The sequence below is a fragment of the Microcebus murinus genome, chromosome X (assembly GCF_040939455.1).
Source record: "Microcebus murinus isolate Inina chromosome X, M.murinus_Inina_mat1.0, whole genome shotgun sequence".
Lineage (NCBI taxonomy): Eukaryota > Metazoa > Chordata > Mammalia > Primates > Cheirogaleidae > Microcebus > Microcebus murinus.
In genome coordinates this window covers 11,051,937-11,077,450 of record NC_134136.1, presented here as the reverse complement: position 1 = coordinate 11,077,450, position 25,514 = coordinate 11,051,937, and the positions used below count along the sequence as shown (strand labels likewise).

Sequence of the window (25,514 nt, the reverse complement as noted above, 5' to 3'; positions counted from 1 at the left end):
ATGCAGTTTGGGTAGTTAATAACACATTATTCTTTGTAGGATTATCAAGATGTTATAGACACTCCTATGGACTTCAGCACTGTGAAAGAAAATTTGGAAGCAGAAAACTATGGTAGTCCTCTGGAATTTTATAAGGATGTTCGCCAAATATTCAGCAACTCCAAAGCTTATACATCTAATAAAAAGTCAAGGGTATGAAACAAATATTAGATGGTTTAATTATCTAAGCATTTAATTATATATCAGGTAGTTTTATTTCACCAGTTTTAAAATTGCTAAACAAATATATACTATAATTCTGACATTGTTACTGAAGTTTGATTCTCAGTATCTTCTCTGAAATATGGATCATTTCAGGCATGAAATATTATTAGGTATGCATAAAAACACATTTAACATAGTCATTCTGAAACTAAGCACATTTTCCTATCTCTTAATTGCCTCTTTTTTACTTTTTTGTTATACTTACTTACATCTGCCAGAAAGAAGAAAACAACAGGAGAGGTAGTAATTTGAGTGCCCTTTACTATGTCTAATAAATGACTTGATAACTATATAAAGGTAGTTGACGATATTAGTGTATATGCAATATTTCAGTTAGCTCTGAATATTTATGTTCCCTTTTTTGTAACAAACAGTGAACCACATTGGGAAGTTATAACTGTTTATTCATACTCACATTTAATATTTTCCCTATGTTTTCTCAGAACTTAAAATATCTTGAGAACAAAAAAATGCTAAACATTTTTGTCTTTTGGAATCACTGGTATCTGATTAACTTTTGAATCAGTTGCATAGTAGGTATATATTTGCCCATGTCCATCTCATATAATATATAATGCATTTTCAGTAGTTTCTGCAGGCATAATTTTTCATATATGCTTTTCTCCACCTGATCCTGATTGTAAGGGTAACATTTATTCTCTGTAAAAAGTTTGGGAAATACAGAGAGCTATAACAAAAAAAAGAAAAATCATCCACAAAGCCTATCATCCATATTTATCTACAGCTAATATTTGATATATCTGTTTCCAGCATTTCCTACATTAACATATATATACTTGCATCTGTTTATATATTATTTAAAACAATAGATTTCATATTTTGAGGCACTTTGGTTACATACTGAAAAGGTTTTTGCTACATACTTTCAAATTATCCTTTAGAATATTGTTCAAATTTAAATTCCTCTGGCGATGTATGTGATTCTTTTTTCCTTCCCTTCATAACACTGGGTGTTATTTTTTAATAATATTTATTAATTTTAGGAAAAAATTATGTCTTGTTTCAATTATTTGAGAAGAATTTGTTCAAGTGAATAAATAGTATATATATTTAGTCTGGAATGATGATGCTGATAACAGTCCAGGCATGTTTATACCTTATTTTTCATATAATTAAAGTAGTTGGTAAAACAACTAAAATTTCCACCTTTTCAGATCTATAGCATGACACTGCGATTGTCTGCCTTATTTGAAAGTCATATTAAAAATATCATCTCTGAATATAAATCAGCAATCCAGAGTCAGAAGAGGAGAAGACCACGGTACAGAAAACGTCTAAGAAGCAGTAGCAGTTCATTATCTAGTAGCCGAGCTCCTAGGTATGTTACATTGATGTAGCATTTTATGTTTTGAAAGCATTTTGTGTGTATTACCCAATTTATGAAAGTTTATGAATAAGTTGAGGAGATTCCAAGAGATTTTTTTTTTAATTCCAGAACTCTTATGCCTGTGTAAAGATGGAATTAGTGATCAAGAGCATTGTTTATGTGGATTTTACTATAGGAGAAACTTCTTTTTTTAACAATTGAAGTTTACCTTTGTCAAATTACCAATTTGAAGCATTTTACTTGGATTTTAGGGCATTTCGTATTTGGTCAGCTTAAGCATTTTGTATCATACTGTCTATCATAATATGTTACTAAAAGAAAAAAAAATGTTCATTGTTATATATTTTTACTTCTAGTCCAAAAGGGAAACAAAAACAAATGAAGTTGCAGACTAAAAATGACCAGAATACCTCAGTGTCTTATGCTAGGACTAGCTCTCCTTTCTCGTCTCCTGGTAAATATGAATTTTGTTTTTGGTGTTCTGTGTCTCAGCTGAATACTGATATTAAGGCTATAGAAGAGGTAGCATGGTTTATAGTGCAAAGAACAACAAATTTGGATTTAGAAATGTTGTTGTATTCCCAATTCTTCTTGCTAGCTGTGTGGCCCTGGGTAGGGCATTTAGCCATATGTTTCAGTTTCTTCCTTGGACTAGATACATTTTAAAGTATCTTAGTTTTAAAATTTTGTGACTGAATGATTTTCAATGTCTGTATCTCAGAGTACTCATCTACAATATGTTTGCCAACATAAGATTTGAGGATTCCTTCTGTGTGGAGGTGGGCTCTTTGAACATATTTTTCTGACATTTTGTGCTTGAAAGTTTAATGATGCTAAATCATTTATTTGGAAAATACTATATTTATTTCTTAGAGCAACTTGTAATATTGGATGTTGAAGTACATTAACTCAGACAGTTTGAAAAGCAGCCAGTTTAACTTTCCTAAAAACTTGATAATTATGTTAATATTACAATCTTTTAAAATACAAGTTTCAGATGCTGCTGAAGGGCTACCACTGTATCTTCTCGATGATGAACTGGATGGGCCATTTTCTTCATCAGGCTTCAGTGGATATAGCCGAAGTGGAAATAGCCATGACCCAGGGAAAGCCAAATCATTTCGCAATAGACTTTTGCCAGTTAAACAAGGTAGGAAATAAACATGGGATAGGGCATTTATTCTTTATTTCTTTATGATGGAAGATGAATCATTTAAAAGCTAATGAATTGGTATAGTAAAAACTAGGATATCCTTATAGTTAATGGCAATTTTAATTTTAATGTCAAATTAAATTGAGTTAGAGTTGTCAAATTTGAGTTAGAGTTTCACATCCACCACTAAAAGCAGGTCATTAGCAAATTTCCAATAACTTTTCAAATATATGTTAGTCTTAAAATAAAATTTAAAATGAATAGGGAAGCAAAACTAAATGAAAAGTTATTTCCCCAAACACATAAAAACTAGAATGTTAGACACATTTAAGATTTTTCTTATATATATATATATTTTTTTTTCAAAGTATAACAGGGTACAAATAGTTTTGTTTACAAGGATCACTTTTGTAATGTTTGTTTGCGTCAGAGTTGTAACTGTGCTTGTCACCCAGATGGTGTTCATTGAGCTTCTTGTATCTTGATATCTAAATCTCTAGGAAGACCAGGGAAGTTTTCCTCAGTTATTCACTCAAATAGGTTTTCCAGTGTATGTGTTTTCTTCTTCATCCTCAGGAATGTTTATGATTCTTATATTTGGCCTTTTTGTACAATCCCATATTTCTTGTAGGCTTTGTTCATTCCTCTTAATTCTCTGTTCTTCATTTTTCACTGACTGAATTAATTAGAAAGAGTTGTCTTCAAGCTCTGATATTCTTTATTCTGCCTGGTCTAGTCTATTCCTAAAACTTTCCACTGTGTTTTATATTTCCTTAAAGGAATTTTTCATTTTGAGCCGTTCCATTTTTTTTAAATTTTTCCATCTCTTTAGTGAATTTTTCATTCATTTCCTGTATTGTTCTTCTGATTTCTTTCAGTTGGTTTTCCATTTTCTCTTGGATTTCATTGAGCTTCCTTACAATCCATATTTGGAATTCTTTATCTGTCATTTCAATATTTTTATTTTGGTTGGTATCCATTGCTATAGAGTTGGTATTCCCTTTTTTGGGTGTCTTTTTGCTCTGCTTTTTCATACTTCCAGAGTTCTTCTGCTGATTCCTTCTCATTTGGAGCAGCTGTTCCTTCTTATTTTTGGATTTTATTTTTTGTAGATGAGGCTTTTTCTCCCCTCTCACTTCTATGGCATATGTTTGGTAAGAAACTTTAACTTTGTTTCTGGGTGTTTGATGGTGCTCTAGTTTCTGGATGGATGTCTTGGTCATAGATACCCTTAGTGTGGTTGTTTTCTCAGTTGTTAGTTGTTTGTAGGCTGTAGCTATGGTGAGCTATGTGACTGGGAAAATTCCCTGTCTCTGTCTCTCTTTGATGAGGGAGGATGGAGGTCTTTGAAATCCTTTCTCTTTCCTCAACCTTGTGGTCTCCTTAACAGGTTGAATTGAATTGGCATGCCAAGTTTAATCTCTGAGACAATAGGTGATGCTTATGGGTGAGAATTAACCATACCATGTACCATGGATTCAGTAGGTGCTGTAAAGAATTGTGCAGATTGATCTCCCTGTCAATAGGTGGTGCTTGCTTGAAGGCACAATATATGGTGTAGTTTTGGGGACTTGTGACCAGCTCTATTCCCTCAGGATAAGCACTCAAATGCCCTAGGTTGGGTGGAGCCCTGGCACGTCCAGTTGAGAACCTATTCTCTGCCATAGCAGAGACAGGTTATGAAGTGAGGCTAGGCAGGACTAGGTTGGGTGAACTAGCCCTCAGGCTCCACAAAAGCCAGAAATGTAGCTGTTTCAGCAGGGGTCAAAGGTCCGCTCCCAGCTTCTGGGGAAAGCCACCATGGAGGGGCTGCCCCACTCAACCAGAAAGCCGGCTTGTAGAGATGATGCCATCTGAGATTTACAGTCTGGCTGTCAGGAGTGGGTTTCACTCTTCTCCCCGTTTCCCTGCTCCGTGATCTCCCTCCACCATCTGCCTTTAGGCAGGAGCGCGAACTATCTAAACTCCCCCATGATTGTTTTGGGGTACTCCCCCCTCCCAGAATCCTGGCCTGTACTAAGATCACAGCCTTCCTGTGGGACGAAGTACACTCCATGAGTATGCCACAGCTAGGACTCACACCACACTCTCTTCTCAGTTGTGCCCACACAGCCTTCCTCACCTCCTGAAATTTGTTCACAAATCTTCCCTCCAAGCCCCCGAGCAACATAGTTGAGTCCTGTGGGTATAGGATCTGGCCTGCAGGCCTGTGCCCAGATCTCCAAAGATCAATCTCTAACCATACCAGGGAGAAGTGCCCTGATCCCGAGTTGCCCATGGGGTGCTCCAGCAGATTTGATGTCCCTCCACTTCATAGTATGCCCTGCTATGATACAGCCGCCAGGCACGAAGCATCTAGGAGGGTCAGTGAGCAGGGAGTTCACAGTCCGAGCACCCATTAATCTGCTATAGGACTTTAAAAGGAAACAGTTTGAGCCCCACTGTCTGTAGAAGCTTCAATGGTCACTCAGTTGTCTCTGTCAGCAGTTATGAGTCGGAGAGAGGAGGAGGAGGAGTAAACGAGTCTGTATGGAAGAAAGCTAGCACCCTGGTCATTTCCATCCCCCTCTTTCCAAGGCAGCCCTCCTGGAATGCCATGGCTCTGGGGTCACGTGGATCTCCCGGGACTCACTGGACCCCTGTGGCTCCCTCTGTCTGGGCTAGAGTTGGAAAATATTTACATGGGAACGAGCAAGCTGAAAACTGAGAGGCTGAAGCCTCCTGGGAAGGACAAAGGCACGTCATGGGCTATGGAACAATATGGCACCTGCTACCGCTCGGTGGTTATGGGAAGCACTCCAGGGGAGCTGGGAGCCTGGTAGTTTTTCCACAGGAAGCTTCCAGTTCTCTGGCTGCAGTAGTTTTGGGGCTCATGGGGGTAGAAGCAGCTCAGAAAGCTCTCTGACTGTCAGAAATGTGAGGGTGGGAGAAACAAACTGCTCCATCTACCCTTTTTACTAGACTCCAAGCCTCTAAGGGGTTGATCTCCACCAATATCTCACTCCTCCTTGTTCTGCTCTGCAACTTCTTCCCGTGGAGTCCTCCACAGGTTCTGGCACCTGGGAGAGGTGCCTCTGGCACCTCTGGGAGAGGAAGAGTAGGAGGAGTAAACAAGTCTATGGAAGAAAGTTAGCACTCTGGTCATTTCCATCACCCTCTCTGTAAGGCAGCCCTCCTGGAATGCCCTGGCTCTGGGGTCATGTGGATCTATATGCCCTGGCTCTGGAGTCATGTGGATCAGTTATAGTCAGAATTATAACTGATCTATGTTTATCTGTTTGTTTTTTTCTCTTTCATCTAAAAACTTTCCTTCCTACTGAGGTGCTCTGGCAGTTGATGTCTCTAGTCAGCCATCTTCCCACTCCCTATTGATTTTTCATATATTAAACCATATTAATAAGAAAAAATGTACAAAGTCATCTTTAAATAGATTTCATATTTTTATGGGTTACTCCAATAAAGAAAATGGGTCTCAATTGAGAAAGGAGCCTTCTTTTAGTCACATCTCACTTCTACCACCTTCCTAAGTTTTTCAGTTAGTATAATTCATTCTTTATTTAGGAGCCTACTATATCACTAAGTCAGTGGTTTTCAGACTGTGCCCTGCCCTTTCTGGGGGATCCACAGGAGTATTTCAGAAATTCTGAGTAGAGCCTTCTGCATTCAACCAGACATCTTTGTTTTTCATTTCGTATTTTCTATATAACTTTTTATTTTGAGAAAAATTTTCACTGCTTAAAAAGAAATCACTGACCTAATTCATTATCATGAGCATCCATCTTGGACCATATCAGGGATATCAGATATCATAAATATTTTAAGGTTATTGTTATTCAGACTTTCTTCTTACACTTAGTCCTATGTTATAGACCCTGAGTATATTCATAGAATGTTTTAACATGTTTAGCTATTTGAAGTTTCTGAAGACTAATTAGTATGCTTTTACAAATATTTTTATTAGAATATAGATTTTATTTTATGTGCATCTTTAGTGAAAGATTAAGTAGATTATCCTTTGTTATTTTAACATCAAATAACTTAAAATAGACTTCCACAGATATATTTTATATTGGTTATGTGAGAAATATTAAAACATATTTGATTGCTTTAAAATAATTAGTGCCTTTATTTTTTCCCAATTTATACCTTTACTTTTGCCTCTGATCATGCTGTACATTGCATACTCATGCACTGCCTTCTCTCATTTTTCCCTTCCTTTAATTGCCAAGTTTTCAGAAAAAATAACTTTCTGCCTCTATTTTCTTTCCATCCACACTTTCCTGTATCCTTTATAGTCTGGCTTCTGTCCCAACCACTCTTCAAAAGCTGTTCTCCCCAGAATCACCAGTACTCTTCAGTGGGCAACCAGTGTCCTTTTCTTAGTCCTTATCTTCTTGATCTCTGTATCATTGCATACTGTTGGCTACCTTCTCTATGAACTCTACTTCCAGGCTTCTATACTCTTCTGATTATTCTATATCTCTGTTTCTTTTCTTTGGCCCTACTTACTCTCTATTTGCAGAGTTTCCTGATGCCTTTTGTTTTTTGTTTTTCATTTTTGTCTTCTACATGTAAAGGAATCTTATGACTACATCAGTGATGATTCTCAAAATGTAGATACATAGCTCAAATATCTCTTTATTTTACTGGTTTCACTTCCAAGTGCTTCTTAATAAAAACAAAAATCTTTGGATACTTATCATCTTTGCATCTGAAGCTTGCTTCTTTTTCTTGGCTTACTATTTTAGTGGACACCACCATCTTCTTAACCACCCAGCTTAAAATCTCACAGTGTTCTTTGACTCTCCATTTATCCCTCATGTGCAGTTAGTTGCCAAGTTTTATGAATTCTACAATTCTTTAATAGCACTTAAATCTCTTGTCTACAGTTTCTATTGCCATCACCTTAGTCTTTAGCCTAAGTAAGCTTGGACTGCCATAATAAATTATGATAGACTGGATGGCTTAAACAACAGACATTTATTTTCTCACGGTTCTAGAAGCTTAAAGTTCAAAATCAAGGTGCCATGTGAGTTGGTGTCTGAGAGCTTTGTTCCCTGGTTTGTAGATGGACCCTTTTTTGTAGTGTTCTCACATGGCCTTTTCACTCTGCACAGAGATAGCAAGAGAAAAAGAGAGATAGAGATCTGGTATTTCTTCCTATAAGGATACCAGTCCTATTGGATTATGACCCTATCCTTATGACCTCATTATCCCTAATTATCTCCTTAAAGGTCCTAGTCTCCAAATGTAGTCACATGTGGGTTACAACTTCAACATATGAATTTAGACAGTACACAGTTCAGTCCATAACACATAGACTATTAGATTAATCTTGTTATTGTAGTAACCCACAACCTTAGTCTTTCCTCCTTCTAATCCTTCTAGTTCACTCCTGTTTTCTTCCTACTTCACTGATTGGTCCTTATTAATTATCTTTGCTGATTTTTCTTTATGTTTAAATTTTGGAACATCTCAGGTCTCAGTCCTCAGCTATCTTTTCTCTCTTTACTTACTCTCTCAGTGAGCTCTCCCAGTTCTTATGACCTTAAATATCATCTATTTATTGACAATTTTCAAAATTATATTTCCAGCTTAATCCTCTCCTCTGAGCTCCAGTCTGGTGTATCCACCTGCTTTTTAATGTTTTTTTCTTTTTTAAAAATGTCTTTCCTTGGATATCTATTAGCATCTAAAACTAAAATCTTGATTATTCCAGCATCCTGCTCAAACTTACTCCTCTTTCAGTATTCTCTAATGTAGCAAAATATCTCTACCATTCAACAAGTTTCTTAGGCCATAAAACCGAGAAGTCAACCTTCAACAATATTAGCTGTGCTTTTCACTTGACATCTCATCTGTAATCAGGTCCCATCAATTCAACCTTCAAAATTAAAAGATAATTCTTACAGCTCCTTTAGAAGGAAATATTCCGTATCTAATTACTTCTCATCACCTCTGTTGGTACATCCCTCAACATATCTTACCCAGACTACTGTAGTAGACTCCCAACTACTCTCTGCCTCCAGTCTTTCCTCCTATATAATCTATTTTCTCTTTTTTGTCATGAAATCCTGCCATTGGATATAATCTGTTTTCTATATAGTAACCATAGTGCTCTTCTAAAAATGTAAATCCCCATTTTACTCCAGCATAAAACTCTACACTGGCAGTCATCTCCTACCACTACCTGTTTTTCTGTTCCACTCTGGTTATGCTGACTTTCTTCTTATTTCTTCTGATGGATATTAACTTTCCTCAGATCTCATTTAATTCAGTTCTTTCTTCAAATACTACCTCTGCAGAGAAATCATCCTTATCTAAAATATTCCTTCTATTCACACATTCACACTCTTTTTTACCCTCTTTTCTTTTTCTTTATAGCATGTCTCACTATGTGAAATTTTATTATTTATTTATTCACTTCATTATCTGTTAAGCTATCCCTTCTAAAATATAAATCCCAAGAGCAAGGACTTTGTCTTGTTCATCACCATATTTCAAACTCCTAGCAATACCTGGCCCACAGTAGTTAATCAGTTAATATTATTGAATGAATGAGTGAAACTGTTTAGATTCATGTTCCCAGATAATTCTTCCTAAAGTTCAGCCCTTAAAATTTCTTTCCAGCTACCTCATCACCCATTATTCTACCCCTACAATCCACACCCCCATATAAAAAGAAGTCAGACAAAAAATGTTAGTATCTTCTATTTCAAACAAATTTAATTTCTTATTCCAGCACCTCCATGATTTTATCCCATCTGTTTTGGGTAACTATAGACTGTTTTTGAGCATAAATAATTGTCTTATCAATGTGAAAGCTTAACTTTTAAAAATCATTCATTTTTCTTTAGATCACTCTCTTGATGGACCTCTTACAAATGGTGATGGCAGAGAGCCCCGGACAGGAATCAAGAGAAAATTACTTAGTGCTTCAGAAGAAGATGAAAGCATGGGAGGAGAAGAGAAAGAGAAAAAAGAAACAAAAGAGAAATCACATTTATCCTCCTCAGAGAGTGGAGAGTTAGGATCCAGTTTAAGTTCTGAAAGTACCTGTGGATCTGATTCTGACTCTGAATCAACTTCCAGAACAGATCAAGACTACGTAGATGGAGACCATGACTATAGTAAATTCATACAAACCAGACCTAAAAGAAAACTCAGAAAGCAACATGCCAATGGAAAAAGAAACTGGAAGACAAGAGGCACAGGAGGAAGAGGCAGATGGGGAAGATGGGGTAGATGGAGTAGAGGAGGCAGAGGAAGAGGAAGCAGGGGACGAGGGGGTCGAGGAAGAGGTGGAAGTGGCACTAGGGGGCGAGGGAGAGGGAGAGGTGGAAGAGGTGCTTCTAGAGGAGCCACCAGAGCCAAACGAGCACGTATTGCAGAAGATGAATTTGACACCATGTTTTCGGGACGATTCAGTAGACTGCCTCGAATTAAAACAAGAAACCAAGGCAGGAGGACTGTTTTATATAACGATGATTCTGATAATGACAATTTTGTGTCCACTGAGGATCCTCTGAATCTTGGTACATCCAGATCAGGCAGAGTGCGTAAAATGACAGAAAAAGCCAGGGTTAGCCATCTCATGGGATGGAATTATTAACAGTTAATAAATTTAGAATAATTTAAAAAATTCAAAGGCCTTCTACTGCAGGGAATTTACCAGGAAATCTACAAAGCAAATTGTGTGGGGACTTCTGCTTCCTTTCACATTGGTGCTTTTCCATTTATGCCAGTATACATTTGTTTCAAGACTTTTGATCTCCACACTTCATTTGTTCTAACAAGCCTTACTCATTAGGCCTTAAATTAAAAAAAATTCTGCCCCCCCACACACACATGTGTGTGTATGTGTCCACATGCATGCATGCGTGCGTGTACACACACACACACACTACAGATTTACTACATTAAAGGAGCATTCAGCTTCTTAAGAGTTGCATGACATTTTTATCTCAGTAGAATATCCCTCTTTTGCTTTTATATCACAGAAGTTTAGCACCTTGTAGAGTTTTATATAGTTTGTTTTTGCCATTTTGATTCCTATACCCAGTAATAATAATTTTTGCACAATACACCAATCCTAAAGGCAGCTATTAAATGTTTACAGTTTCTATATTGTAAGAACGATCTGGATTATTTTACTTTTCCCAGGCCAAACTTTCATGAATTGTACTGAACTGAAGTATATATTTATACTACAGTTTTTTGGGGGGTGGGGGGATCTTGATATGCTTTTCATTGATTTGCTTAATTCACGTTAAAGGTGAGAAAGGGTTGGTGCCTTGTAAATATGTAGCAAATCTTTGTGGTATGTCCTGATGTGTGCATTAACTTTATTAAAAAAGAATACTTGAGGTATCAATCTAGACAAGGTGCCAAATGCAAAAGCTTCTTGCATCCATTTTCTTTTTCCTTTTATATTTTCTTGCATTAATAGAAATTGTGTAGCTTAAAGAATAACTTAAACATTTGAAAAATCCTCATCCACAAAGAATAACTTCTTTAAACAGTAGCTCAGCTACCTCTTAACTACAATTACTAGAAACGTTAAAGAAAATAGATGCTGTTATTCATTACTGACTAAGGAGAAATAGAACAATCTTAGTAAGAATGAATACTCATAAACTGAGAGGTTAAAATCATATTGGCTCTCAATAGTTGTAATTAACAAATTTTCATAAGTATAGTATGCTCTACCTTAGGCTTTCTTAGAACATATTTGTCTAAGTAGACTTTGGCTACTGCCTATATTTCTGCCACCACTTACTATTCAACATCTGTGAGTTACTGGTTTCATTTGAATCTTAAAATTTAACAAAGCACTTAGTTTAAGTTGGAATGTTTCGGCTAGCTAGTATTTTGAGTCAAACTTAATAAGTTCTTCTCATATCATTCCAAAGGGTTCTTCTATTTTAGTCTTTCAGAAAAGAACCTCACTGTACTGCACTGCACACTGATATTTTGAATCATTATTTTATAGATGGAAAAAAATCTTCAAAAACTCTTACGGTCTTGTTTACAGCAGTATAGTGCACATGGTTCCATAAGTGAGCTTGAGTTCCAAGATCAATTTTACTCCTCAAACCTGAGATTGAAGATTTGCTAATTTGTTACATACTTAGATTTTTGATGTGAGAGGAATAATATTGATCTCTGTTTTTGTAATAGCAAATTTGTTACACTTAGAGCAGACATGTGGCATAAAACAGACTTCTTAATGTATACCTTGTTTTATCCCAGGATATTTCTTAAGCTAATGTGTTTTGTTTCATGCTTTCAGTCATTTCATGCATCTGAAAATCCTTAAGTGCAGAGGAAGGAGTACACACATAACTTTGCTTTTTTGGAAGTGTCGGGGTGGATGTTAGACTGACATCTTTAAGCAATTTTCACTTGCAGTAGAAATGATGTTCAGGCTTTAAGAAAGTATTGTGAATCGTTAATGGCACTAACTTCTGTTACTGGACAGTAGACCAAGCTGATATTTTTTTTGTTGTTATAGTCTTTTTTTCACTAAACCAAAACTACTGGTTGTAACTCAGCTGCCACTTTTAACCATAGTATAGATTCAGAATGTTCCTAGTTGAAACTACATTTGATTTTTACTAAAATATTCTATTTCATTTATTCATCTCTTGGGCATTTAGACTAAATTGTGCCTGTGTTTTCCTGGAATCAAAGGATTAGGCCTACCCTAATCAAAGTAATCTAGTCACTTAAATTCCTGGATATACCCAAATGTGGATCACGTGTATCATTTTAGTGTGTATTTTTTTGTTGATATTCTTCTATGAAGAGCTGACCTCTTGAAATGTAGAAGAATTGCCGTTTGTGTGATTTTAGCTTTCTGGAGCTTTATTTATAATTTATTTTGAAAAATAAAGATGCCACATTTATTCCCCAAATGTCAAGATTTTCTAGGTTTAGATAATTAGAATAATAAGGCTGAAAACATTTTTAAGCATATTTTATATGTAGTGAAAACTGTGAAAATACTAGTGAACAGCATTTTGCTGTATTGTTGATTTCAGTTATTAAGATTTAAAGAGTTAGTCACCACAGTATGTTAGATGAGCTTAGTTATCATTTATTACAAAACAAACAGATAATTTTGTTTGCATGCAAATTATTTTAATAAGCGTGAAAATAGAAGTTTGGATGATAGTATTTTTACTTTTATATCTGGACTTTTTTTCCCCTCAAATTTATACTTTGCTTTTTTGTAACACCACCTCCTGTGAATGTGTTGTAATTTGTGTCACTTTGAATACTTTATTATTTTAATTTTTTCAAGCCCTTTAAACCTAAATAATATCTGAGTTCAGCCATAGCAAAGCAAGTAGGAAATGAGCTAAGAATTTTTAAGAAAAGTCTAAAAAAGTTGCTAAGAAAAACCACTGTTATATTTAGGTCCATGAGAGCATACACATGTATAAGCCTAATCCTATGCTAGATATGAATAGTGAGCTGTTATATTTCTCATAAATGCTAATAATGTTTAAATTACCAGCTTTAAGATCTTAGCATGTGTATATATTTATAAAACCTGAATTGTATATTTCTTCTGTGGCTTGCTGTGTATATCTCTTCCAGCAATAGGATGCTCTCCAAAACATTCACTACCGTCTTAGCCTAATGACTAAATTTGTTTTTGTATGTGTATGTGTGTGCATTTGTGTGTATGTAGTTTTTTTTTCCCCAACTTGACACACCTTATCTCAAACATAAAAGGATATTTTATATGGAGGACACTATCTACCAATTCTTTGCCTCTCTCTGGCCCTTAGCCTGTATATTTACTGCATGACCATCCATTTCATTATACCTTCTAGATAATCAATGTAAGTTTTTCATGTACCTATTTTACTCTATTCTTTTAATTTGTGTTTTTCTTTATTTTTCTGTTTCCCTCACCAGAGATCAGGCTTATGCTACAATTCTTTCCTACAACATTTTGTTTCAACCAGAGGCAAAGAAACTGAGTAAAATTATAAATTTTGTTCTGCAGAACTGTGTGTTCAGATATCAAACTCAGCCTTCCAATGCTTTGAGGTACATTTGAGTGATTTATCTTTTTTGTTGTTTTAATCCTGTAGATTGTCATAAGACAATAATAGAATGAAAGAGAAAAATGTGAATGCCACTTCTAACTTTTTGATAAAACTTTTTTGAGCATTTTTCAAAATTTTTGTATGTTTCTGGTAATGATAAATTAAACACCTTATTACTCACTTATCTTGGGAATTATTTTATACACATTTACCAACTGGTACTTATCTTCAAAGTTGGAATTTTCAAATCCATGGAAAGGAGACGTGCTTTATGTATAATTGTCAGTATACTTTAATTTCCAGCCTTTTAAACAATTATGATAACATTTTGAGTTGTGAAACGAATAGTTTAGTGTTCTGGGGGAAGAGATGGAACTTTTGACATTTAAATCAACATTTTCATGGTATATAAGGCTTTATGAAAGTTTTATTGAAAAATAAAATATTCTAAGGTCATTTTTAAGGCTTGTTTTAAAAATTAGCGTGAACATATTTCCATGCTAATGAAAAATGAAAAATTTCTTAGTAAATTGTCTTTACCAAGTTTTAATTATCAAATTTATCGAATTTTGATTAAATTCCCATATAAAGTTAATTTTTTTCATGGTGCTGTATTTTTTGGAATATGGGTAACACTCAGGTTTCTTGATATTTTATTTTTATATAGCCTTATTATTTCCTTTTTCATCTTTCCCGCTTGCTTTTATCATGACTTATCTTTCTGCAATGAAGACTGTACCTAATTTGGCACACTTCAACAATACTGGAAATTTCTGAACCATTGATGGGAGAAGTATAGTAGAAAAGCCCTGCAGTTTAGAGTTAAGGTGTGTTTCCTGATTTATATGTATGCCCATTTCTTATTCTTATGCCTATCTTGATTAAATATAGAATATGAGACTTTGACATATAAAAGCATGATAAGTATTTTCTAAAAAAATAAAACTATTGATACATATTGAAACTGCCATTGGTAATTGACTTATAAAATCACATATAAAATTATTTAGAAATCCAGTTGGGAAATGTGTTTTTACACATGTTACCAAGTACACATTAGGCAGTACTACAAATGTTAATTCTTTAAACAATACTGTGGTGATGGCAATCAGTAATTTATTTCTTTGTCCTGTAACTTATCATCCTTGTCTTTTGTAATCCCTTACACAGTATTAACAAACATGTACCTTGTGTTCTTAGTATCCGTACATTTTAAGATGGAAAATCATTCAGTTAATAGTTGATGTGATGTTGTATATGGGCAAAATGTCCATTAAACTAAAACTCAGTAAAGAAAGGTAAGCTAAACTGGCTTGGTTTATAAAAGATGTTTTGTTTGGCAGTTGTCATTCATTATAAGCAATTATCTTCAAAGACAAAAAAACTGGATTAATTTGTTGCCATTCTTTATGGGATGTTTACAATAAAATTCCAAGTTGTTTGGAATCAGTTGCACTCTTGCTGCTTTATGCCTTAACTCATGTAGCAGAGATAAATTAACAAGAAGAAAGAAATATGAAGTTACCTTTCTATTATCAGCTTTAGAGATTTTAACACATAACTCTTGGGTCATTCTTTTCTTTCTTGTTTCTTTGTCATAGAATATTTTATTACTATTAATTTTTAATATGAGAAACTATGGTGCTTCTTCCTTTCAAAGAAAATGTTTTTTTTTGTCTTAGTCATTGCAAGTATTCTTTAGATATAGAGATAATAAATATATTAGATGTGATATTAATATTTTAAATATGAGCTGGTTAGTGCATTAAATAATAGCCTGCAAAGCATTAGTCAACACTTTGATTTGTATAGCTTTTCAAAATTAATAGATATCTAATATTTCTTGTAAGTTTTAACAACTGGGCTATGAATCCCTGGCATTTTTATTTAATATATAGTCAAATTGCCTACAAAGCTTAAATATACTGAAAATAGTGCTTAAAATCAGTGTAGGAGGGGGAGGAGTGAGGTGAGAGATGACTTTTGAGCAAGGATCTGAATACCCTAACAGGAACATTCATTCATCCTAGGTCTGAACCTATACAGTTAACCAGAATTTGTCTCCCAATGGCAGGAATTCTACTAGATTCAAGATAAGAAAGCTGGCCAAATACTAGACTGTATCTTCTATACATATATTGTCTATTTTTTGTATTTAGAATCAAGAAATAAGATATTTAGAAAAATACCTCCTTTATCTTCTGGCATATCCAATGGCTGTGAAAGTAGCCTGATTTTTCATAATATTCGGAGACTGAGATAGAGATAAGGTGTTTGGTGTTTTTGTTTAGTTGCTTGATTGGTTAAAGATAGACCACTTTAAAGATGTAAAAGTGTTAGCACTAAAAATTCTCTGTTAGTGTACTTTGATTTTTTTTACCTGACCTGATAAATATTTTAATAGACAAATTAAAGATTTTTTTATGATAAAACATTATAGCAGTATTCAGAAAAAGATCCATTTTTCCCTAGTTGAGAAGGTCTAGAGCAAAAGTGTTCTCTATCCTGTTTTTCAATTATATGCCCCTGAGGATTTGAAGCTACTTTTCAAAAATGCACAAAATAAATTGAATCCAATATATTGAGGCTGGGAGTTGATTTTTTAAATGGGATTTTTGGTAGGATATTTAAGCCCATACACTTATAGTTGTTTTCTCGTCTTTTATATAAATACTTAAGAGATTTTTTATGCTACATAATACTGGTAGACCAAATAAGACATTAAATAAAATTAAGTTTTTATAGTGCCAATTTTTCTCCAAAGTTTTTGGGAAACATTGTTTTTCTTTGTTTTCTATATATACCTTTAGTAGGTTTTACATTGCCAGCTGTGACAATTGCCTTAATAAAGCTACTTATCACCGGAAGATTACAATATCTAATAGAAAATTTTAACAGTTATTAAAAAAATAATAGTTAATTTGATATTAAAGACTTTTAAAAATCTTTCTGATGCTAGTATTCTTTCATTAATTTGTAAAGGTTGAATTGCAACTTGCCTGCTCAGCATCTTTATGGTTCTCTTCAACTTTACAAGTTTTATAAACATATGAAGAAATAAAAATATTTAAAATTGCTTAATTTAACTTACTAATATTAATTGGTGGGGTTTATTCACTTTTAGGGATGCTTTTGTGGTTGATTTTTGTCTTGTTGCAATTCTAATTAGAATTTGTATAGTAACATGTTAATTTATACTAGCAATTTTGTGTAGTCCATCAAGTAATTTAAGGCAGTAAAACTGCCTTTAAGTTGTTTTCCCCCTTTGTCTTTTAAACAACTGAGATTTGCAATATGTTGAAATGAGATTTGCATCCTACATTGTATGTATAATAGATTATTTTTAGAGAAATATTTTGTTACTGTTGGGTATTATTCATCTAATATGTTAACAATGAAGTGTTGTTCTGAATTATTTCTATATGTTAAATTTTAATTTATAAATTAGAGCCAATCTTGTATATAAAAACATAAGTGTTAATGTCTAACCTGACCCTATAGAGCAGAAAATAGGCCCATGTCACTAAATTACCAAGTAATACTTTCACTTTTGGAGGTTGGTGATCATTTTTATTCTAAATGTGGTTAATCATTTTCATGATAAAAGTAGTTATTAATACAAGATAATAGTGCCAAGTTTGTGGTATATACATTTTTGCTTTCTGGTTGCCTCAACAGTTTAAGACTGGTGAGTACAATGACAAGTTTTTCACATGAAAATACCTTTTATCAATTTTCTTATAATTATTCAAGCAGAAATTATCAGAGAATTATCTGAGATAATGAGTCACATTCTGTTCTAAATATGTATAGGGATCTCCTTCATAGAAGATATTTACCAGCAGGAATTTGTAGCCCGTTCTCTTTATATCATTGATAAGAAATGGCTAAAGGAAGATTAGACTATTTCTTCCCAGGCTTTTTTATTTATTGATTCATTCATCAACATTTACTGAGTACCTTCTATGTTCCAAGCATGGTAATTTTATAAAGAGATTTACAGTTGACGAAGTCCATCTCTCTAACAGTTTCAATCATCAGAATGATACTATCAGTAAATTAAGATAAGTTTTAGTAAAATAAATAAATTGCATAAGCCCACATGGCTGGTAAATAGTAAAGCCTTGATTCATCCAGGATATCTGCTTCCAGGTCTCTAGTCTTAGTTTTCATATCTTGTTAATGGGATGATGTTTTGTTCTATTTTCCTCCTTCCCAATCTCAATGAAATGGAGATTCTTAAATCATGCATGTGTATCTTGAAGATTGTGTTTCCTTTTTCTTCTGGTTTAGATCATTTAATAGAGGACTTTGAGGTGTGGCTTTTTGAGCCACATAGTACTTTTGGGATGTGGTAGTTAGGGGCTAAATTTTTAAGGTTACCAGGTTTTAAAAGTAGAAAAATGAATGAACTCTTATTAAAGTGCATATCTTACACAAATTTGCAAAAGTGTAAATGCCCAAGAAAAGTATAGTGAATTTCCTCCTATCTTATTTTAAAGATTAATTATGCTAATTATGTATACAAATATGGTTTTACTTAATACAAAATTTATCAGTTACTACAACCTTCCAACCTATATGTCCCCTTGCCAGTATAAAACCTAGAACATTTTTCCCTTCTGAGTTCAAATGGGGTTTCAGGTACACTTCCCAGAGAATGCAGCAGAGCTCCTGATTTAATCCCTAGGTTTAGTTTAGGGTTTTTGTTTGGGGATTTTTTTCCCCCTACATTCTTTGAACTATGAGTTTTACTCATGTAACGTGTCACTCCTCCTTTATGCCAATCCATATACCAATCATTTGGAATCATTTTAATGTTTTTTTTTTTTTCTCCAAATTAAGACTTTGGGGCAGGGGTGGTAGTTGGTAAGCGTCCAAGTAACCCTATAAATACAGTGAAGTGAATTTGAACCCCCGCTGGTTTGAATTTTATAGCAATTCTGTCACAGTATGTGTGGTTATTAGGAAAAAAATGTTTAAAGTAATTTAACTCAATACTTGTGTTTGCTCTCTTTATTCTCAAGAAATAGAGTTTTGCAATGGGTTTTAAAAAGCCATTAAGCTTGCTCAAGTTGCATTTGGTTCATGGCATTTACATTGGTCTCATTCATATTTCACAATGCCACCTTTTCTCCTCTTCTAAACACTTTCCACTAGTTCTGATCCTCATCCAAGGAACAGAAGTATTGGTTTCCAGCACATAAACTATTGAGTTCTTCTGTCAACAAAGATTGCTGTAAAAATCAATCAGGGAATAGAAAATAGAGCATATTAATTTTCTCTGGGCTCACTTCCTAATTTCTAGTAAGTTCTGGTTTATTTTGGGCCTCAAAATAGGAGGATTTATTTTTCTAGTTGGATAATGTATAGTTTGGCTCCCTGATTATACCTATATTAATCTTTGCTTGTATTAGGAGGATATAATGTGGAAATCTAGGTCAGAGCTTTGTTCTGTAGTTAGGCACTATTCTGCAACCTGGCCTGTATTCTTGATAATGTGTGTTTAAATGGAAGTAGCCTGACCTGAATTCAGATACTATGATTATGGTGAAAAAGAGGAGAAAGGAAAGATATGAGAAAACTTTGAGATTTTTCTAAGATCCATCTTAACTAGAGGAGAGTAGGAGACTGGGGGTTAGAGGGTTAATGAGAAACGAAATTCCCTAATGTTCAGAGTGTCCATGTCACTTAAACACAGCAGCCTCAGATCACAGCAAACTGGTTTGGGGAAGTCCCACCTGAGTTTTTTTTGGTGGTTAGGGGGAAGGGGCAGATGCATGAAGCAGGGAGTTTACAGAGGGATTGTTGATGGTGATTTAAATGTCAGAATTATTGTATTAATAAGAATGGGCATATTTCTCAAGGACTCAACCCTATTAGGAAAGTATTATTGTTAGCTCCAATTTGCAGATGAGGAAACTGAGGTGTAGAAACAAAAGATCACACTGCTAATAAATGGCAGGATTTACACTCAGATACATGTTTCCAAAGCCTGTGTACTTAACTATTATACATGCCACTTCCCATCAGGCTCATTTTAGGCCTAGCTCTGTTGGAGATTTGCTGAATGGCTTTGATCAACTCCCTTGTTTTCCTTGGTTTCAGTTGTCCTTAGCTATAGAAAACTGAAGTTGATCACAAAATGATTTCCAAGGTCTGTTCTTTCATATTTATTTCTTATCCTTTTTAAATGCATCTTCCTAATCTGCAAAGCATACTTTTATTAGAGGTTTGATATTCTTAGAATCTTGGTAAACCCTGTATCTTACTGGTTAAAGTTATTTATTTGGAAGCAAAATCCTATGCTTTAGGAGGTTTGCTTTTCATAAGGAAAGTCTTACCAAATTCAATTTAGGAAGTGTAAAAAAGTAATCGGAAAGATTGACTTCTGGCATGACAGTGTGTGGAGTCCAATAACTTACTAGTCAGTGAAACTGGTGGAAACTGTATTTTAAAAAACACTTATAAGCCTCTGGAAATGTTCTTCAGGGCAAACAACAAATAGAACAAACATTTATTGAAGAAAATTAATGAAAATTCAAAAAGAAAGGTGAGAATCTATATTTGAAGCAAGACCACTCCTCATCCAATTTCAGACTCCACTCTATACTGTTGCAGCCAAGAACCCAGGGTTCCCTGTTTCCCCATCTTCTAGGCCAAGAAATTTCTTCTTGGTAAGAACAAGACATCAGTATTCCTTGTCCATCCCCCCAGCTAGTGTTGCTGAAGCTAAGTCCCAATGATTGCGGTTGACAGGTGGGGGGTCCCTTCTTCTGCCTAGCCCCCACTCATGGAATGGAGGTGCCTTGGTGCTACAAGCTAAGATGACAGGTCCTAATCACTCTTGCCCCAGCTCTTGAGATTGTTGTTCCTTGCCAGAAAAAGTCCTCAGGCTGCTCCCCTGCCCCCACTAAATGTTCACCTTCTAGATGGAGGTGTGTCACTCAGAATATTGCCATTATCTCAGTCATCAGTTCCAGGGCCCTGGCTCAAGATATTCTTGCCTGGAGGGAGAAGCAGGCCATAAAACAGATAGCTAGCCTCTTCCCAAAGGAAGTAACTTTATTTGCAACAGGCCTAAGAGTACTATTAAGACTAGTGGAGATTGTGGGAAAAGACAAGTGAGGAGACTCAAGATATAAGCTAAACTGTAGATAGGTTAGTTTGCCAGAGAGAATTGGTAAGAGTTGGGAGGAGTCCTCCTAGGGTCAGAATAAATATCACTCACCTCAAAAACTATTCCTTCAAAAGAATCAGAAATTAATTGGATTCATTTATAGTGTAATTTATGCTAAAGGACATTATTGAAAACAACTGAGTAATCATCCTGTAATTAGTGCATTCTAATTCTAACAGCTGAGTGTGTGCAGAGAGAAAGAGACCCCTTCATAAACCAGTGGTATTCCAGGGTGACTGTGGGCATACTAGAAGCTGAGCCTGCATAAGGAGCCACATTAGACTCTTAACACCTGGGAGGGAAAATAGAATTCAGTAAAATAATCCAGCCAGTGAGTAAACACATAAACAAGCAAATAAAAATACCAACCATGGAAGGCAGAAAGTTTCAGTACCCAGAGTTGTTACAATATATTATCTAAAAGTCCAGTTTCAAAAAAAATAGTCATGAAATACAGAAAATGAAAAGCAAAAATGGCAGAAGTAAATCCAACCATATAAATAATAACATTAAATATGAATGGATTAAACAATCTAATCAAAAGACACGTTTAACAAAATCTTTTATAAAAACACAAAGTTATATGTTATGTACAGGAGACATTTTAGATTTAGAGATACAAATAGGTGAAATATAAAACGATGGCAAAAATATTCAATATAAGAAGCAATCATAAGAAAAGCAGAGAAGCTGTAGTTATATATAAGCAACAGACTTTAAAAATTGTTATTAGAAATAAAAGAGTTCTGTTTTTGTCTAGAGAGGGGGGCAGAGCAAGATGGCCAAATGACAACCTTCAGGGAACGCCCCTCCGTGCAAACACCAAATTCAACAACTATCCATTCAAGGAAGCACCTTCAAAAGAACTAAAAATCAGATTAGTGATCATAGTACCTAATTGTCATACTATGTCAAGGAAAGAGGCACTGAAAAGGGCAGAAAAGATAGTCTTGCATTGCTTACATCGCCCCTTCCCCATCCCCAACTGAGCTGCACCAGCATCCCTAGTGGAGAGAGAATCTCTGTGCCTGGTGGAGGGAAAGTGCAGTGATTATGGGAATTTGCATTGGAACTCAGGGCTGCCCTGTCACAGGTGAACACAGCACAGAGCAGAATTCTTCCAGGGCCCATGGAGGTAGCATTTACACCAGCCCAGCCAGAGGGAAATCCTCTGCCCTGAAAACTGAGTTCTGGATAGCCTCACCACAGGCTTACAAAAAGTGGCCTGGGGCCTGGAATAAATTAATAAGGCAATCAGGCCACAAAGGCTGAAGTCCTTGGGCAATTCCTACAGATGTGCAGGTTTGGAGCCAGTGCACTTGGGCTACATGTGACCCAACGAGACACAAATGGTGGCATCCAAGCCAGTGCCTGCGTCACTCCTCCCCAAATTCCAGGAAGTACAGCTCACAGAGAGTCTTCCTCCACTTGAGAAAAGGAAAGGGAAGAGTTCAGAGGATTTTGTTTTGTAACTCGGATACCATCTCAGTCACAGTAAAATAAAATGCCAAACAGAACCCTGAAGCCCCTGATTCCAGGCCTTAGTTATTGGATGGTATTTCTAGATGTTAGGGTGGAGAACTAGTGCGTGTGGGTTTTGCGAAAGATTTCTCCAAAGTTTAGGATAGGAAGAAGAAGTTTATCTACTTTTTCCTATGTGGAAATTGGGCCAGAAAAGGGGAAAAAGAGAGAGGGGAGTTGCATGGTGAGGCACTCACAAGAGAAGGGAGACACTTGCACAGACAGGGGCCAGAGGCTGGTCGGTTGTTATGGGAACAGAGAGAAAGGAAAAAAGATAGTGATTATTGTGAGAAACTGCTGCATCTGCTCCTTTCTTTCTTCTCAGCAGCAAGATGTTAGCAGAAGCAGCAACAGAATGTCAAGTCCAAGAGTTGGTTCTCATGCCTTTCCTTGGAAAAGGGCTTATCACAGGAGATGTGACTCTTCCCTGGAAATATGGCTGAGACCTGAAACTCACACCCTGCTGTTCACTCAGGAACTCTGTAAAACAGATCCTGAAAAGCAATTATAAAAGAGAAAAATGTACATCTCCTTTCTATTTGTTCAGCTCTTTTCAGGAGTTGTGCAAAACAGAACTCCTACACGGTGCCTGTTAGTGAGAGAATTCAAAGGATTGATCTTTAACTGTTACTAGGAAATTGTAGGATTAGATATTTTTCTGTTAATTTTGTAAGGCTGACCCTTTCACTAGATCCACCATGGGCCAGAAAGAAACACACTGCCCTAAAGGGAATGACCCAGTCATGGCAGGATTCACTATCTGCTGACTAAAGAGCCATTGGGCTATGAATAAACATCAGAGGTAGCCAGGCAATAGTCACCACTGGCTTTGGGGACACTGGGCTGACTTCAGGTATGACTTGGAACAATCCTAGCTGTGGTGGTCATGAGAGAGAGCCCACATCACTCCTCCTCCAACTCCAGTAGTTTAACACAGAAAGTGAGGGAAAATAGTGAGAGACTGCCTCATATCTAGGGGGATTCATGCATATCTTACACAAGTCCACCAAGGTGGTACCACTAGGAGTCTAAAAAAAGATACAGCATTACTGGGCATGGGTCACCCCCAGTGCTGACATAGTTGTAGTGATGAAAGACTTAGATGACAACACTCAATTCCCTTTGAATATCTGAAAAGCCTTCTTAAAGAAAGGTGGATTCAAACAATCCCAGACTGTGAAGATTAGAATAAATACCTAAATTTTCAATGCCTAGATATCAATGAATATCTGCAAGTGTCAAGAACGTCCAGGAAAACATAACCTCACCAAATGTACTAAATAAAGTACCAGTGACCAATCCAAGAGTGATGGAAATATGTGACTTTCAGACAAAGAATTTAAAATAGCTGTCCCAAAGAAACTCAATGACCTTCAAGACAATGCAGGGAAGGAACTCAGAAGCCTGTCAGGGAAATTTAATAAAGATATTGAAATAATAAAAAAGCAGGAATTTTGGAGCTGAAACATTCAACTGATACTCTTAGAAATGCATCAATGTCTCTCAACAGTAGAATTGACCAAGCAGAAAAAAGAATTAGTGAGCTTGAAGACAGTCTATTTGAAATACACAGTCAGAAGAAAAAGAGAAAAAAGAATATAATAAAATTAAGCATATCTACAAAATCTAGAAAATAGCTTCACAAAGGGAAATCTAAGAGTTATTGACCTCAAGGTGGAGGTAGGAAGAGACTGTGGTATTAATAGAAAGTTTATTCAAAGAAATAATAAGAGGAAACTTTTCAAACCTAGAGAAAGATATCAATATTCAGGTGCAAGAAAACCACAGAACACCAAGCTGATTTAACCCAAACAAGACTACCTCAAGGCATTTAATAATCAAGCTCCCAAAGGTCATGACTAAAGGAAAGATCCTAAGAGAAGCAAGAAAAACAGAAAAGAAGTAATATGCAAAGGAGCTCCAATACATCTGGCAACAGACTTCTCAGTGGAAACATTATAGGCCAGGAAAGAGTGGCATGACATATTCAAAGTGCTGAAGGAAAAAAATAACCCTAAAATATTATATCCTGTGAAAATATCCTTCAAACATGAAGGAGAAATAAAGACCTTCCCAGACAAACAAAAAATGAATGATGGATTTCATCAACACCAGACCTGTCCTACAAAAAATACTAAAAGGAGCTCCTCTGTATGAAAGAAAAGGACATTAAAGAATAATAAGTCATCATCTGAAGGTATATACCTCACTGGTAAAAGTAAGTACACAAATACAAAATAACATATTGCCATGTATGAGCCACTTATATCTTGAGTAGGAAGACTATAGTACAAACCTATCAAAAATAACTACAACAACTATTTGAGAGCTATATAGTATAAAAAGATATATAGATGGAAACAACAAAAAGTTAAAAAGCTGAAGGGAGGATGGAATAAAGTGTAGAATTTCATTTAGATTTCCCTTTGCTTATTTCTTTTTTTTGTAAGCAGAGTGGTCATATGTTTAAAATAGTTATAGAATGATTTTTACAAGCCTGATGGTAGCCTCAAATTTAAAAAGCCTGCAACAGATACACAACAATAAAAAGCAAGAAATTGAAACATACTACCAGAGAAAATCACTTTTAACAAAGGAAGACAGGAAAGTAGGAAGAAAGAGAGGACCACAAAGCAACTATAAATCAAGTAACAACATGGCAGTAGTAAGTCTTTGCCTATCAATAATGATATTGTATGGGAATGGACTATACTCTCCAATCAGATGACATAGAATGGCTGAATGGAAAAAAAAAAAAAAAACACCCAAATATATGTTGTCTACAAGAAACCCACTTCACTTACAAAGACACACATAGACTGAAAATAGAGAGATAGAACAAGATATTCCACATAAATGAAAACCAAAAAAGAACAGGACTAGCTATCCCTCTATTAGATAAAATAGATTTCAAGACAAAAATTGTAAAAGGAAACAAAGAATGTCATTATATAATTATAAAAGTGTCAATTCATCAAGAGGATA

General features: G+C 35.3%; 1 protein-coding gene across 2 annotated transcripts in view; it reads left to right on the top strand.

Annotated features, from left to right (window-relative positions):
- The window catches only part of BRWD3 (bromodomain and WD repeat domain containing 3), a 161,700-nt gene extending 136,407 nt beyond the window's left edge, over window positions 1-25,293 (top strand). For both annotated transcript variants that reach the window (XM_012790329.3, XM_075999313.1), the window contains 5 exons: window positions 40-192; window positions 1,440-1,603; window positions 1,969-2,066; window positions 2,604-2,762; window positions 9,623-25,293. In XM_012790329.3, coding sequence (XP_012645783.2) covers window positions 40-192; window positions 1,440-1,603; window positions 1,969-2,066; window positions 2,604-2,762; window positions 9,623-10,377 — 1,329 coding nt within the window. In that variant the 3' untranslated portion in view covers window positions 10,378-25,293. The remainder of the gene's footprint in view (window positions 1-39; window positions 193-1,439; window positions 1,604-1,968; window positions 2,067-2,603; window positions 2,763-9,622) is intronic.
- The last annotated feature ends 221 nt before the right edge of the window (window positions 25,294-25,514 follow it).